General features: G+C 36.1%; 3 protein-coding genes across 14 annotated transcripts in view; 2 read left to right on the forward strand and 1 right to left on the reverse strand.

Moving 5' to 3' along the window:
* The window catches only part of LOC137140651 (T-lymphocyte surface antigen Ly-9-like), a 101,680-nt gene that overhangs the window by 57,520 nt on the left and 30,027 nt on the right, over positions 1-14,133 (forward strand). The gene's annotated exons all lie outside the window — the stretch shown is intronic.
* LOC137140660 (SLAM family member 9-like) lies at positions 184-5,785 on the forward strand. 6 transcript variants are annotated; one of them, XM_067529129.1, is made up of 7 exons: positions 184-959; positions 1,034-1,175; positions 1,401-3,147; positions 3,390-3,616; positions 4,295-4,609; positions 4,691-4,981; positions 5,312-5,785. In XM_067529129.1, exons 4-7 carry the CDS (start codon positions 3,574-3,576, stop codon positions 5,461-5,463), a joined length of 801 nt encoding a protein of 266 aa, XP_067385230.1. In that variant the 5' UTR covers positions 184-959; positions 1,034-1,175; positions 1,401-3,147; positions 3,390-3,573; the 3' UTR covers positions 5,464-5,785. The 6 variants fall into 6 exon arrangements, with proteins under 6 accessions (XP_067385230.1, XP_067385229.1, XP_067385228.1 ...); XM_067529128.1 differs by having other exon boundaries at positions 3,405-3,616; XM_067529124.1 differs by lacking the exon at positions 3,390-3,616 and having other exon boundaries at positions 186-628; positions 804-959.
* LOC137140653 (SLAM family member 9-like) overlaps positions 9,317-14,133 on the reverse strand; it is a 60,379-nt gene continuing 55,562 nt past the window's right edge. For 5 of the 7 annotated variants that reach the window (XM_067529100.1, XM_067529099.1, XM_067529098.1 and 2 more), the window contains 3 exons: positions 13,915-14,004; positions 12,776-12,831; positions 12,150-12,653 (listed from right to left, as the gene is read on the reverse strand). In XM_067529100.1, the coding sequence (XP_067385201.1) occupies positions 12,519-12,653; positions 12,776-12,831; positions 13,915-14,004 (281 nt within the window). In that variant the 3' untranslated portion in view covers positions 12,150-12,518. Of the gene's footprint in view, positions 9,434-12,149; positions 12,654-12,775; positions 12,832-13,914; positions 14,005-14,133 lie in introns of those variants that run through there. The other 2 variants (XM_067529101.1, XR_010916462.1) reach the window with 2 other exon arrangements.

Genomic DNA, 14,133 nt, shown 5'->3' on the forward strand with positions numbered 1-14,133 from the left:
CATGTCATTTTTCCAGCTCACGTTGTTACTATGGTTACAAATGATGAATCCATTGAAAATCTGTTTATTCATTCAGTATAATTGTTTTGCTGATTAAAAGGTCGTGGGTGTAAAACTTTTCATTATTTACACTTAGTTTACACTTTAGTATTAGTGGCTTCACAGCATCACTGAGCCCTGTTTTCAGGCTGACCCAAAAAACCTGCCCTCAGAAATAATGAAGAAGTGTTTAGTGGTCTAGCTCCATAATTCTGTGCGTACTATTTCTCAAACTTTAGCATTTTATTTTCTGACATGTCCTGTAAAATCTATTTAGGAATAAAAACACAATTTTGCTTTATACAACAGTAAATTGTCAGGATCCCCGACTTCACTTCCTCCCTCAGGACTTTTATTTTGCAGCCACTTCCTGTTTCCTGGTCCCGTCACGTTGTTCCCGCTTTACTAATAAGCGGTAATAGTTTCACTTGCTCTCATCACTTTGCTTATTTACCTCCTCAGTTCCGTCACCAAGCTGCCAGGTTGTCTGCTAATCACCGGGACGTTCCAGCCTTCATGGGACTTTATCATTACGATCCACGGTTCGGACCACGTTTATTCACCTGACTCTGCCTTCCGCGCTGGTTTAGTGAGTAACAGCTCCCTGTTGACGACTTTGAAAATTACGCTAAAAAAGCTCGTCAAGTTTTCACCATGTTTCACCAAGTTTTCATCTTGAAGAGAATGTGTTTCATGCCCATGTTTGATTCACGCCATGCAGAAGTGTTTGTCTCTCCATGTGATTTCCCACCTGTGAAACTCAGACTGCTGTTGCACTACGCGCTCATGAGAAGCACTGATTACTAAGCCAAGCGTCTCGGACTTCCTCAGCGTTACCACACTGCCAGGACCATATTCTACTCTTCCCCGTAAGACCCCCACCTCCCCTCCAGACTCAGCTCGTCTCCGCTCGCACTCCAGTAAGTCTTGCCTTTTGTTCAGACTCCATTTCCCACAAGTCATTAAGTACTTATCTGTGTGTCCTCCCTCATAGACAGGAGATCAGCGCCACCTAGCGAGTCGGAGGGCAAACACATCATCATCCACGCTATAATAAACTATATTAAAACCGAGAAGTTGTGTCAAACACCTTATTGGGTCCAACTCTTAAAAAGTAGCCCTTTGCATAAATACAGGTGGGATTGTGCTGTAAAATCTTGTGGGGAGTTCATAACACTAATGTCTCTGGAAATGTAGAAATCAGAATTCTTAACAATACGCTGTTTTGTGTCTCTGCAAGATTGTCTACATTTTATTTAAAAAAATGGAGATTTAATGTGCAGACAGAGTAGAGGCAGTTGTGCTCTAATATCACGGTTTGAAACTTGTGTGTTTATTTATTTATTTATTTTTTAAATCAGACAATGCTGCTGGTCTCTATTTGTGCCTGGTGAAGACAGTCGTGTTCTCCATCGGTCTGACCGTGATGGTGTCTGCTGTCATCAGTGTCCATCTCATGGAGACATTCAAGAAGAACAAAATAAGAGCGAATGAAAAAAAAAACAAATGAATAATTCCAGTGACACTAAAGAATAATTTAAAAACAGAACATATGTTTTTTAATTGTAGGTATTTGTGGTGCAGCTACTGTCAGAAACTGTGAGAAGAGGTGGTTCTAATGTTTTGGCCAGAATATTTAAAATGGATGCGGGGATCAAAACATTAGAACCACTTCTTCTTATAATCCTCTCCAGAACGACTCCACCTCCCACTATGACTTCCATAATAAAGACAGAGTAAAATTATCACCTTTCTGACAGTTTCAACCTAAAAACTCAGAAATTATAACATTGTAAAAGTAGAATTCATGGCAGCTCTTCTGTATTGGACTGTATTACATTATACAGGTGTACTTAATAAAGTGGTCAGTGAGTGTAGCTGTATGTGGCCGAATTAACAATGTAGTTGAAGTGATTAGTACAGTATGAACAGTATGTTTTGCAGATTTCATATTCATAACTAAACACACAAAATCCCTAATGTTGCCGACGTTTAGGAGGAAACACTCATTCAAGAACAATTGTCATCTAATATTTGGTTTGATGGTGTGAACTCATGTTCGGTAACGGACGCGAATTTCTACTCTCACTTATATTCAGGTCTGTGCAACTGTACCATGGACATAAAAAGGAAGATGGATGAAAAAATGTAGCAGTGAGACATATACAGAACATGTCAGTAACATTTCAGAACTGGTTAATTATGTTTTTACTTGTTCAATATATGTTGTTAAATTCAATAGAAGAATTTAATCTTTTTTTTAATATGTGAAAAAGTGGCCATTTTGTCTTTTGCAAAAAGACAGATATTGAAGAGTCAGAAACAGAGGAGATACATTTTTTTTCTTCACAAATGAAGCCTACATGAGATCATATGAGATGTTGTGAACTTTAGGACCATAGTGTTTGGAAAGAATCTTTATTTTCATGTGAACTGCAGGCAGATACATCTTTTTGTTACGTGCTGTACTTTTGGATCAAATACACAACCAGCGTAATGAACAATACTGTAGGTCTATGAACTTTCTTTCACTTTGGTTTCCCTTTATGGTTTTATCTTGATACATAATATTCAGCAATAACAAGATGTACTGAATAAAGTGCTGTGTGAGCAGAAGAGGTTGGCTAAGAACAGAGAGCCACCTAGTGGTATAATGAACCTATATCGAAGCAAGAAAAAAATGAAACTTGACCAAATCAAGATGCAACCAACAAACCAAGTTAACCAGAAGTAAAACAACAAATTATCAATGAAGTGTTATTATGTATTCACCTTCTCTGAAACAGATTACAGAACTCTTGTTCAACATATTTAATGGATTTTTACAAATGTGTTCACAAATCTTTATCAACAGAGCCTGGGAAAAAAAACATTAAAACTGAGCTGAAAGAGGAACTGTGAACAGAGAAGTTCATGTCTTCATTTCTTCCCCCATCTCTCTAAAAGTTGATGTGGTTTTAACAGGAAGATCACATGACCAAGCTGTGACGCTGTTGTCAGAGTATAACATAAAACTTTGCACTGCAATTTATAATTAGTGAAGCCACAGACTATGGATGATGTCTTTCATTCCGGTACTCGGACTGCTGGTCTGCATAAAGGTCCAAGGTAAGACAAGAACTCTGCCTCTTACACAACAGGTATCTTTAAAAGATACTCAGCAGTTCTAACACAACACCACGGCTGAAGTTTCATATGGGTCTGGTTAACAAGTGCAGTGAGCTACTGAAAGAACACACAGAGTTGAAATGAATCAAAACGTGGACTAATACAACATAGTGAATTAATGTCACTATAAGTTTAAATTAATTTCAGTCTAAATGCAGAGACAAGATCTAAAATAGAAATAGAACATACAATTTCAGAGGAAACTACGTGGGAGAGCTGTCAAGCTGCCCGGAAGATGCCGACCGTTTAGAAGCTCCAGAGAGTCGACAAGTTTGCACGTTCAAAGCTGCAAACATGGAGGCAAACGTGAAAACTTTGAAAAGATGCAGAAGACGAAGAGATAAATAAAAAAAATAAAGAAACAAGATGACAAAAGAAGAAGAGAAAGAAAACAAAAGTCCAGGAAAAGGTGAATTAACAAACTTAAAAAAAGAAAAATCATAGTAAGAATTTAAAGAGTAAAATGTTGAAATTGAAAGTTAAAAAAACGAGGAAGCTAAGTAAAAATTTGACATTAAAAGTGTAAAGTTAATAAATATAAATAAAGTTACAATTTTATTAAAGCGGAAAAAGGATGAAATGGGGCTTTTAATTTGAAAGCATGTTTCCTGTCTGTCTGTGTGTTTGTATGTGTGTGAGTTTCCAATGTATGTAGACTTCACCACAAACTTAGCATTTAAAAACTAAAATAATTGAAAAAAGTATTATGAATTGCTTTTATTTTGAAAGTCTATTTCCTGTAGGTATTGTGAATATAATTTACTCAGTTTTATTCTTGTGTCGCAGTTGTGGATCAAACACCAGGACACATTCTTTTGCATATTACAAAACCTAAAGAGGTTCAAATTTTGACTTTAAATGTATGAAGACAAACAGTCACAAACAGAAACGTTAACAGCAGTGTGCTCAGTGTGTTTGTCTGTTTTCTTAGCATTTTAATGGTCATTATCTCTGTAACTGCAGCAAACACTGTTATTCTGGTAAAGTCATGCTTGTTTTAACACAGTTATTGCTTAATGCCATTTTATCCTTTTGTTAAAATGTGGTGTTTTTTTTAGAAATAATCATGTTCTACATGTGTTTCCAGTCTTTGCAGGATCCACAGCTGTGACTCCTGTGTTTGTGCAGAAGGGTCATGATGTTCTTCTGGAAGTCAAGAAAGATGATGTTCCTGATGATTTTCTATATGTTGTATGGAAATTCAGTGAAGATGTTTTAGTAATATTCACACCTAAATCAGAACCAATAGTCTCTGAACGTTACACTGGAAGAGTTGAGTTCTCTGTGGAAAATTACTCTGTGAAACTGAAGAATCTACAAGAGACAGACAGTGGACTTTATACTGCACAAGTGATAACTAACAAACAAAAAATACTCGCTGAATATAAAGTCACAGTTCAAGGTGGGTTGGTGAACATTTCAGACACTGACAGAAAGTATCTGCTGTCATGTTTCTTAAACTCTTCTCACCTTGTTTCCTTAGATCCAGTGTCTCCAGTCGTGCTGACAGTGGACTCTGTGTCCAGAAGCACAAACCTCTGTAACCTCACTGTGACCTGCAGGACACAGGACTCTCACATCAGCAGCACTTTTACATCCGACACCCAAACCTGCAGCCAGGAGGAAGGAGAGAGGTCAAAGGTCACAGCCTCTGGTGCTTCTCTCCAAGTCTACCTGGTTAATGACTCTATCATCTGTAAACATAGTAACCAGGTCAGCTGGACTAAAAACCAAGAACAAACAAAGATTTGGAATTTCTGGCCCCGAAATTGTGGTAAGAAAACACAGTAAGATATAATAATATGTAGATTATAGTTTGGTTAAAAATCACAGTGGACAATGTGCTGAGAGTAAAAACTTCACTTCATCTTCATGCACAGTTTGGGAACCAGTTAAACTGAAATCATTTCTTTTTTCTAAGAATTGCTTATGTATCTCAGCAGTACTGAGACCAACCAAGTTACAACACCTAAGTAAACAGTGAAGTACAAACCATGCAGTTCAGATACAGTAACATGAGAAACTGATTTGTCACGTTCACTCCTGTTGTGCTGTGGCGTCACACTTTGACCTGCTGTGTCTGCTCTGTAATGTGCTGTTACAGGTTCAGAGAATCTCTCTGCTGGTTTCTCTTACTGCCTGGTGAAGACGGTCGTGTTCTCCGTTGGTCTGATCATCATGGTGTCTGCTGTCATCGGTGTCCATCTCATGGAGACGTTCAAGAAGAAAAACCAAGACGAAACGAAGAAACAATAGTTCTCTACTAACCAGTCTTAGTATATATATCCCCCACTTTTAGTCCTTTAAACTAATATGTTGTTTTTAAATCAAATCACTGTACAGAGAAGTGTCAAAGCTTCCAAATTGTTTTGGAGAATGTTATTGAAAAATTTAAATAACATGAGATCACCAGAGACAATATAAATTTTTTTGGAGAAAATATTATCTGACTAAAAAAACAATTCCATATTTGTTTGATCAGAGTTTTCTCTTTAGGTAAAGTATGTTTCTAGCACTTTACTGTACATGTATCATTAGTGGACACTTATTAAAGCAATAAACACATTTATGCACATTTCATATTTGTGGTGAATTTTTTAATCATGTATCTCTGTGGTAAATTTTAAGGTTTTCAGCCAATAATCCATGAGTCCAGTTGTTAGGAAACATATTTGATACAGTGGATAAAAAAGTAAAACAAAAACTTAATGACACTTTATTCAGTTCAACATTTATGAGTCAAAGTTCAAATAATACTTCAATGAGAATCTGTCTTAGGACAAACACTCTGGCTTGGAAAGTCACATTTACAATGTGTGAAAGGTTTGTCTCTCTGTCGTCGTTGCACAAGTTCTGAACAACAACCCACTTTGCAGAACCAGTTGGATTTTCAGTCTCTTTTCCAACCCCAGGATTCATCACGGGCTCAGGATTCTCCCACAGCTGCTTTCTTTTTGTCTCTTTGTGCTGATTAGGATTCAGCCCAATCTTGTCTCTGTTGTTTATCCTTGGTTAGTTCAGCTTCTTATTAATACTGCATTGTTGATTTAGACTGTATGTAATGTGTTTAGCAGCCCAGTAGCCTAAAATACAACCTAAAATAATCTACACCGGATCAGTTCCTTTGTCTTTGCCTCCATCTGTCGACATATGTAAGACTTTTTTGGACATCTATTGACAGAAGACAAGGCAATGCCAGGAAGTCTTTCTCGGACCATATTGGATGTATGTGGATGTGCAATAAAAGCTCAATAATTAGCATTTTTTTATGTCTTCTGAACTTTACAATTTAGATCTATTGAACATATAAGACAGTTTTTTGCACCAGCACGATCCATCAATCATGTGCATTAGGGTTTGTGACTGAGCCTGAGTGCAAACATTATTATTAGTACAATCTGCTCTTCATGTAAATTTACAGGCTGTGTGTGCTGTCTCACCTGCTTGGACAGAACCTAAATACAGAAATATATGGAACATATTTTAATGTCTGGACCTGACAGGCTTTTGTACCTGAGCATAGATGCTCTCAGGCAGGGCTCTGTCTCTGGTTTCAGCAGATTCCATTGGCCCAGTGTGAGGCCCTACCAAGCAGTAGGTGGTGAATGGAGACGCATCATTGGTTTGAGTCTGGTTTGCTGCTTCGACCTGGAACAAAAAGATGTTGAAAGATTTTTTATAATTTTATATATTTGTGTTTTTTAAATGTAAAGAATTTGCTTAGTCGAGTTAAAACAAATCTGACACACTGCTAACACATACTAAGAAGGTAGTAATACGCAGCATTTAGAAAAAGACTGCAATACAATATTGAGTATGAGGTCGACATGTAGCACATACAGTAGGTAACTTTGTGGAGCAGACAATAACATGTGATTATGTAGTACAGTAGATGCCATGAAAACTATATAAAGTACTTTGCTGTAGCCCTTTTTTGTTTGGACCTTTGCATCTAAAAAAACCCATCAAACCCATCAAAGAATTGTAATTTTTCAAACATAAGAATGAAACAAAATTTAGTAAAGTGACTACATCTACATTGTAAAGCTTTAAGAAACAGTCTAATTTCAGAGGAGCTCAGCAGGACATTTGGACATTTTTCACATTATGTGTGATCACTAGCAACATGTGGCAGGTCTAAGCAAACAGCTGAACTACATGAACTGTTGGTGCAGCATCTGAACAGCATCTCTTGTAACAAACCTTTGTCTTGCATTGTTCTCTTGACCAATGACTACAAACTTACAGGTAAACTACAAAGGCAACATCAAAGGCCAATGATGTCACTGATGACATCATCAGTACACCATGACATAACACAATACACAACATAAACAAAACAGAGGAAACCCTGGTTGGCTCAAACAAAAAGAATTTAAATTAAATATTTAAAAATTTAAAATTCTATGATATTTTCAAAATCATTTAGATTTTTAAAATATGCTTAATTTTCCAGTTGTCTTAGTTTTGTTACTCAGAATCTGAAATTCAAAATCCATTGTAAGTTTTGGACAGTGATGAAACAATTCACATTTACCTGAGGATCTGCGTAGACTGTATCATCAGTGTTTATGATCATTCGTCTTCCTGCGGGTTCATCATGAAAAAATACACAGTGAAAGATTTAAGTCAGTAACTTAAACTACAGTATACAATTTAAAAATCTTTTTGTAAAAATATATGGAGACGTTCTTTAATGTCTCATTAAACCATGTAGAGAACAGCACTGGCAGCAGTGCAGAAATATTTGCTTCATAAATCTTATAGTTAATCAGAGAATTTAAACTGTTTCTGCTTAATTAGTAAGTTTTAAACTATTATTATTTATAGTTTTGGGCTGTGCACAGTTCATCACATGTAAAAGAGAATAGCAGAGTGAGGAGACCTGTGCAGAGTGGATCTGCTGCACCATCTCACATAATAGTCATTAGCATTAAATCACAATATGTAAGAAGCTGCAAAATGTACAGATCATTCAGAAATTGTTAGAAGGGTGAACTTCACTCAGAAACTTTTCTAAGGGGTCATCTGTGTCACCAAGTGTGTCTGAGCATTGGTTGTGATGTAATGAACCATTTGTAATGTGCACTACACCGTCTAATATTCTGTTAGTTATTGTAATAGTTAATGTCTAACTGCCTAATAACACACATAAAGGAGACTAATGCAGATGATGACATTTGCTATATATGCAGTTTTTCAGATTATACTTTGTCATTTTGTGCTGAAATGTACAAATTACTTACGTTTCCTTTTCTTTAATTGGTAAAGAACAGCTGCTGTCAGTAGGACAAGTAAGACAACCACAGGGACACCAACAATGATCAAAGAGTGGGTTTGTGGTTGTTCATTTTCTGTAGAGAAAAACAACCAGATTAGAAATTAAAAAAAAAACAAATAGTGATCTGAACAGCAGTAGTAATGTGGTTTCTTGTTGATGACCGTATCTGTAGTAAGTGGATTTTTTTAACCTTTAATCAAACAATAAATAAAAATACTCAACAGATGCTACAATTTACATTTATGTCACTTGGTTGTTGTTTCTCACCATCATGTCGGGGACAGGAAACACGAATCTTTGTTTGTTCTTGGTTTTTAGTCCAGCTGACCTGGTTGCTATGGTTACAGATGATAGAGTCATTAACCAGGTAGACTTGGAGAGAAGCACCAGAGGCTGTGACCTTTGACCTCTCTCCTTCCTCCTGGCTGCAGGTTTGGTTGTCACATGTAAAAGTGCTGCTGATGTGAGAGTCCTGTGTCCTGCAGGTCACAGTGAGGTTACAGAGGTTTGTGCTTCTGGACACAGAGTCCACTGTCAGCACGACTGGAGACACTGGATCTGAGGAAACAAGGTGAGGAGAGTTTAAGAAACATGACAGCAGATACTTTCTGTCAGTGTCTGAAATGTTCACAAACCCACCTTGAACTGTGACTTTATATTCAGCGAGTATTTCTTGTTTGTTAGTTATCACTTGTGCAGTATAAAGTCCACTGTCTGTCTCTTGTAGATTCTTCAGTTTCACAGAGTAATATTCCACAGAGAACTCAACTCTTTCAGTGTAACGTTTAGAGACTATTGGTTCTGATTTAGGTCTGAATGTTACTAAAACATCTTCCCTGAATTTCCATAAAAATAATACAAATTTCTCAGGAACATCATCTTTCTTGACTTCCAGAAGAACATCATGACCCTTCTGCACAAACACAGGAGTCACAGCTGTGGATCCTGCAAAGACTAGAAACACATGTAGAACATGATTATTTCTAAAAAAAACACCACATTTTAACAAAAGAATAAAATGGCATTGAGCAATAACTGTGTTAAAACAAGCGTGACTTTACCAGAATAACAGTGTTTGCTGCAGTTACAGAGATAATGACCATTAAAATGCTAAGAAAACAGACAAACACACTGAGCACACTGCTGTTAACGTTTCTGTTTGTGACTGTTTGTCTTCATACATTTAAAGTCAAAATTTTAACCTCTTTAGGTTTTGTAATATGCAAAAGAATGTGTCCTGGTGTTTGCTCCACAACTGCAACACAAGAATAAAACTGAGTAAAAAGTAATGAAATAGACACAAAGTTCAAAGTAAAATATATTTACAGACAATTATGATAGTTGTGAAATGGACGGTGCTATAAACAAACAAATAAGATGTGTTAATTATTTCAGGATGAGAAGTACAAGGAGGGAACACAGTGCTGTGAAAAAGTATTTGCCGACTTTCTGAGTTTATATTTTCTTCATATCTGTCACAGATAAATAATGGAGGGAAAGGATTGGACAGCGTTTCCCTTAATTAATAAAATAATTTAAAAACTATATTTTGTATTTACTCAGATTATGTTTATTTTATATTAAAATCACTTTGACAATCTGAGTAATTTAAGTCTGACTAATATGCAAAACAACCAGGAAGGGGAGGTACTTCTTGTTTACCTCCAATTTATTCTCGTCAGTCTGAATACAAACCTTCATACCCATCTGTGCATTGAAAGAGCAACTAGTCACTAAAATCACTCCTGTTCATACTGGTTGTGAATATCTTTATTACAATATAATTGAATTGTATTAACTGATACTGATTTTAATGTGAACTCATTAGCTGATACTGTGTTAGTGCTGGTTGAGAGACATCTTTCATTATTTTAATTACAATAGTGCAAAGAAGCTACAATAGGTGATTATTATTAAGAATCATATTTAGTCTTCTGAGCTTAAAATGTTCAGAAACAACAAACAGGCCCGACAGTGAGACTCTGGTTTCCAAGATGCTATTTATTTTAACTGTATCTCAAACTAGGAAGTCACGAAGTGGAAGAAAGGTCTCACCTCTAAATATCAAGAATGACAAAAACTGTTTGAATATATGATATTTTAATATATATAAATATACATGGGCATGTCTGTGGGCATTACATGTTAACGTAGTCTTTAAAAAATAATAAGTTAATATTAGACAAAGCCAAGCACATAACTCCAAAATAATACTACACATACAGTTGTTCTGGGTTAGATTGTGTAAAATATCGTGCACAGAATCAGAAACTTTATCCATCTGCCACCTACTGTTATCTGAGCATTTGCTGTCAGATTTACTGTTAGTTTGTGCCAACGGTTTTTGACGTGTTGTTTCCAACATGATCTCGGAAACAACACAACAAAAACCGTAAAGAAGTTAATTTAAACCTAAATCTTTGGTAGAAAATAAATTCTTAACTTTCATTTGACAGGATAACAACAGAAACACAGCAAATAGAATCATGTTTCCCATGGTGACATTCATACAGTGAAGAAGTAACTAGACTAACTTCCTATTTCCTACTAACATGTTTCACAATGGGGGCTGTCGCAGATACGAACAAATGCACAACTGGTACAAGCACATGTGTGTCAATGTTTAAGTTAAATCAGCTGTTTATGAGGAAAGTGAAGCATAAAAAAGATTGTGATTGACATTATATAGCTTCTTCTTCTTTTTGAGAATAGAAAAAAGAATCATGTAGCTTTGCTACAATGCTGCTTTAAGCAATATAACAAAAAATATCACATGAAAAATACATTTACAACATTTCCAGATTTCTTATGTTGAACATTTGCTTTAATTACTTTAATAAGTTTAACTAAGCCTTAAAAAACAGTTAAAATTGTAAAAGTTGTTGATTTTGAGCAGGAAGTTCAAATTTTAATAAATTTTATAATGACATGTAAATGAGAGGCCATGGCCCACCTGACATATTGCTCACGAGGTTCAGGTCTATTTAAGAAAAATGTAATATTAGTAAATCCAATATGCTGTATGGAGTCCCACAAGGGTCAAACTTTGGATGCTTTGTTTAAAATGTAAATGATGATGCAGAAAAGTTGAAATCAAATCAACGTCTGAATCTACGAATTTTTTCAGTTTAACTAGAAAAACACAATTTGTTTCAGTTCAAAGAAGGACGTTGATCCCAGTCACCTGCTCCCACTGACTGCTGCCTGCTGAGCCATTTGATCTTCAACATGCATCATTTATGAATGAAGTCAGGAGAGAGAACCAGCAGTAAAGGAGGAAACGTTGCTACAGACGTCCATGTATGATTACTCAGCATAAAATGAAGAGACAGAAATCCATATTTTTTTAAAAGCAAACTGACTTAAAGTGATGCACATTTTACTCCAGGTTCTTCCTGTAGCTCTGCTGTGGCCTTTTGCAGCATTTACATCATGTCGTTCTAACCACCTGGAAAAAACGATCCAGGTGAACCTGGATCCTCTTACTTGTAATTCTGAGATAAAGAAATCAGGAATATCCAACAACCACGACATCTCCCACTTGGCAGAATGGACTGTGGAAGTTTCAGCTCCAGAGAGAAGAGGAAAGCCCCTGTCAGGGTCTCTGCTCACTCACACTCTTCCTTTGAAGAAGTAGGTCAACTAACTTCCTACTTCCTAAAAATGAAGCTTCCGCATTTAGGATCATCTGCAAGGGTTTGATTGTGGATACTGGTGACCCCAATAACAGAGCGTTGCAGTGAGGTGGTGGTGGATGGAGGAGGTGTAGGTGGGTAGATGAGTGATTGGAAAGTGGACAACAGCTTTCTGGTGTCCGTGGTGTTGCTGAGCTTCTCCTGGTAGTGTTCAGTCTCTGCCCTGGTAACACTGTGAGAAAAAGATCCAAGCAGACTCTGGTACTCGGTGAGAGCACCTTTATTACTATATACTGAAAATTCATCAGGGGTTTTTAGTTCTAGGTGTTGGATGAGGAGATAGATCTGGCGTTGGACTTTGCAGCTCTGTCAACCAGTGCATACACAGTCTCTGGTCAAGAGCTGTTCATTGTGTTTTGGGATTTTTCAGGACCAGTGTGAAACTGAACCAAGGCGTAGGTCGATGTTGGAGAAACAGTGGAAACATCTTCTGCTGGAGTCTGGATCCGATTTTGGCCTGGAACGATGTCCTGGGAATAAATCAAATATGATCTGTTTGTGTTCTTTTTTAAATTACTGACAATAAAAAACTTTGTTCTTCAGTTTGACTAGCAATGTTGGGAAAGTTTCAAAATAAAGGATTATGTCTTACCTCAGGTACTGCATATATTGTATTTTCCTTGTTCTTTTGTTCAATTGGTCTTTTACCTGCAGGTCAGTCATAGAAAATACAGGATGATTTGCTTAAAATTTACATTTTTCTACGAAGTTGAATTGTTTTTTTTTAATGTTACACCTGTTAATTTAGAAACATAATATTTTGAGTTGTGTTGACACAGAATATTTCTAAACGATCAAATAATTAAAAGAATACTATTATTATAGTAAGTAAATTAAGGGATAACAATGGTTGTAATGACCAAAAAAAAAAAACATCCCTTGTTGCAGTCAAACTGATTCTCATATTTTATTTGTTACAATTTTTATTGCAAATTCCAATTGAATGAGAAGTATTTTATATGATATATCTAAAATATGTCCAGCATGTTGTGAGGAAGCATGTTGTTTGACAAATGAGTGAGCAGAAGGAACAAGTTCTTTTTTTAGTTTGTATTAGTGTTGGTTCGTTGTTAGTAGGTGTTTCACAATAAAATCCTCATTTAGTTAGTTTTCAACATCTAATATAACTGAGCCTGACATTTGTTTTTTCACTTTTCAAACTGCTTCTGCTTCAGGAACAGTTGAATGAATCAGGTTTATTTAGTAATAAATTCTATAGAAAGTGGAGGTTTATCAAGTTCATAACATTTATTCAGACACAAAAAGACACATTCAGGACGGTTTTTTGACTGAAAAGGATAGAAAAACTGTTCATATACATCCAACTGAGACAATTCACATTTTAACTTGCTCTGTAGTTCACTGTCAATGCAGTGGGATGAGCTTTTTTTTAATGTCAGTTGCATTTCTCATGTGCACAGTTGAAAATAGTGAGAAGCATAATATTCATGTTCATGATTAATCAAGAATCAATGTTAAGATTCTAATATTAATCAAAAACAGGGACATTAGAACGTTGGGGCCATAAGTTACTGGAGCAGTTTTTGGTTTGCAAAGTGGGGCATTATGGAAAAATAAGTGAGAATCAATTGCAGCTATTAATATACACTGAGAAATAAATGTTAATCATTCTGATGATGATGCCTAACAATATATCAGAGAAAATTACCATGTACTTACAAAGAATTATAAATATGTTAATTGCATTATTCTCTGCACACCAGAACTTACATTGGAACCAAACGAAAAGCAGGCCAGCAACTACAACAGCAGCTACAACACTAGCCACAGCCCCAGTAGTGATGGCTCCATTCGAACTGCCTGCAAAGAAAACAAAAGAACGAATCAGAAATGTTACATTTGCAATTTTATCTTAGGAATTTTAACATGTCAGACACTCGTGCAGTATTAACTCCAATTTACATTTATGTCACTTGGTTGTTGTTTCTT

Source organism: Channa argus, chromosome 14 (assembly GCF_033026475.1).
Source record: "Channa argus isolate prfri chromosome 14, Channa argus male v1.0, whole genome shotgun sequence".
Lineage (NCBI taxonomy): Eukaryota > Metazoa > Chordata > Actinopteri > Anabantiformes > Channidae > Channa > Channa argus.

Bases quoted from the DNA above. Each gene is read 5' to 3' on its own strand.
- LOC137140660 (XM_067529123.1), top strand. From the start codon at position 3,096: ATGATGTCTTTCATTCCGGTACTCGGACTGCTGGTCTGCATAAAGGTC. The intron at 3,148-4,294 runs GTAAGACAAGAA...ATGTGTTTCCAG, and splicing joins GGTCTGCATAAAGGTCCAAG to TCTTTGCAGGATCCACAGCT. The intron at 4,982-5,311 runs GTAAGAAAACAC...GTGCTGTTACAG, and splicing joins TTTCTGGCCCCGAAATTGTG to GTTCAGAGAATCTCTCTGCT.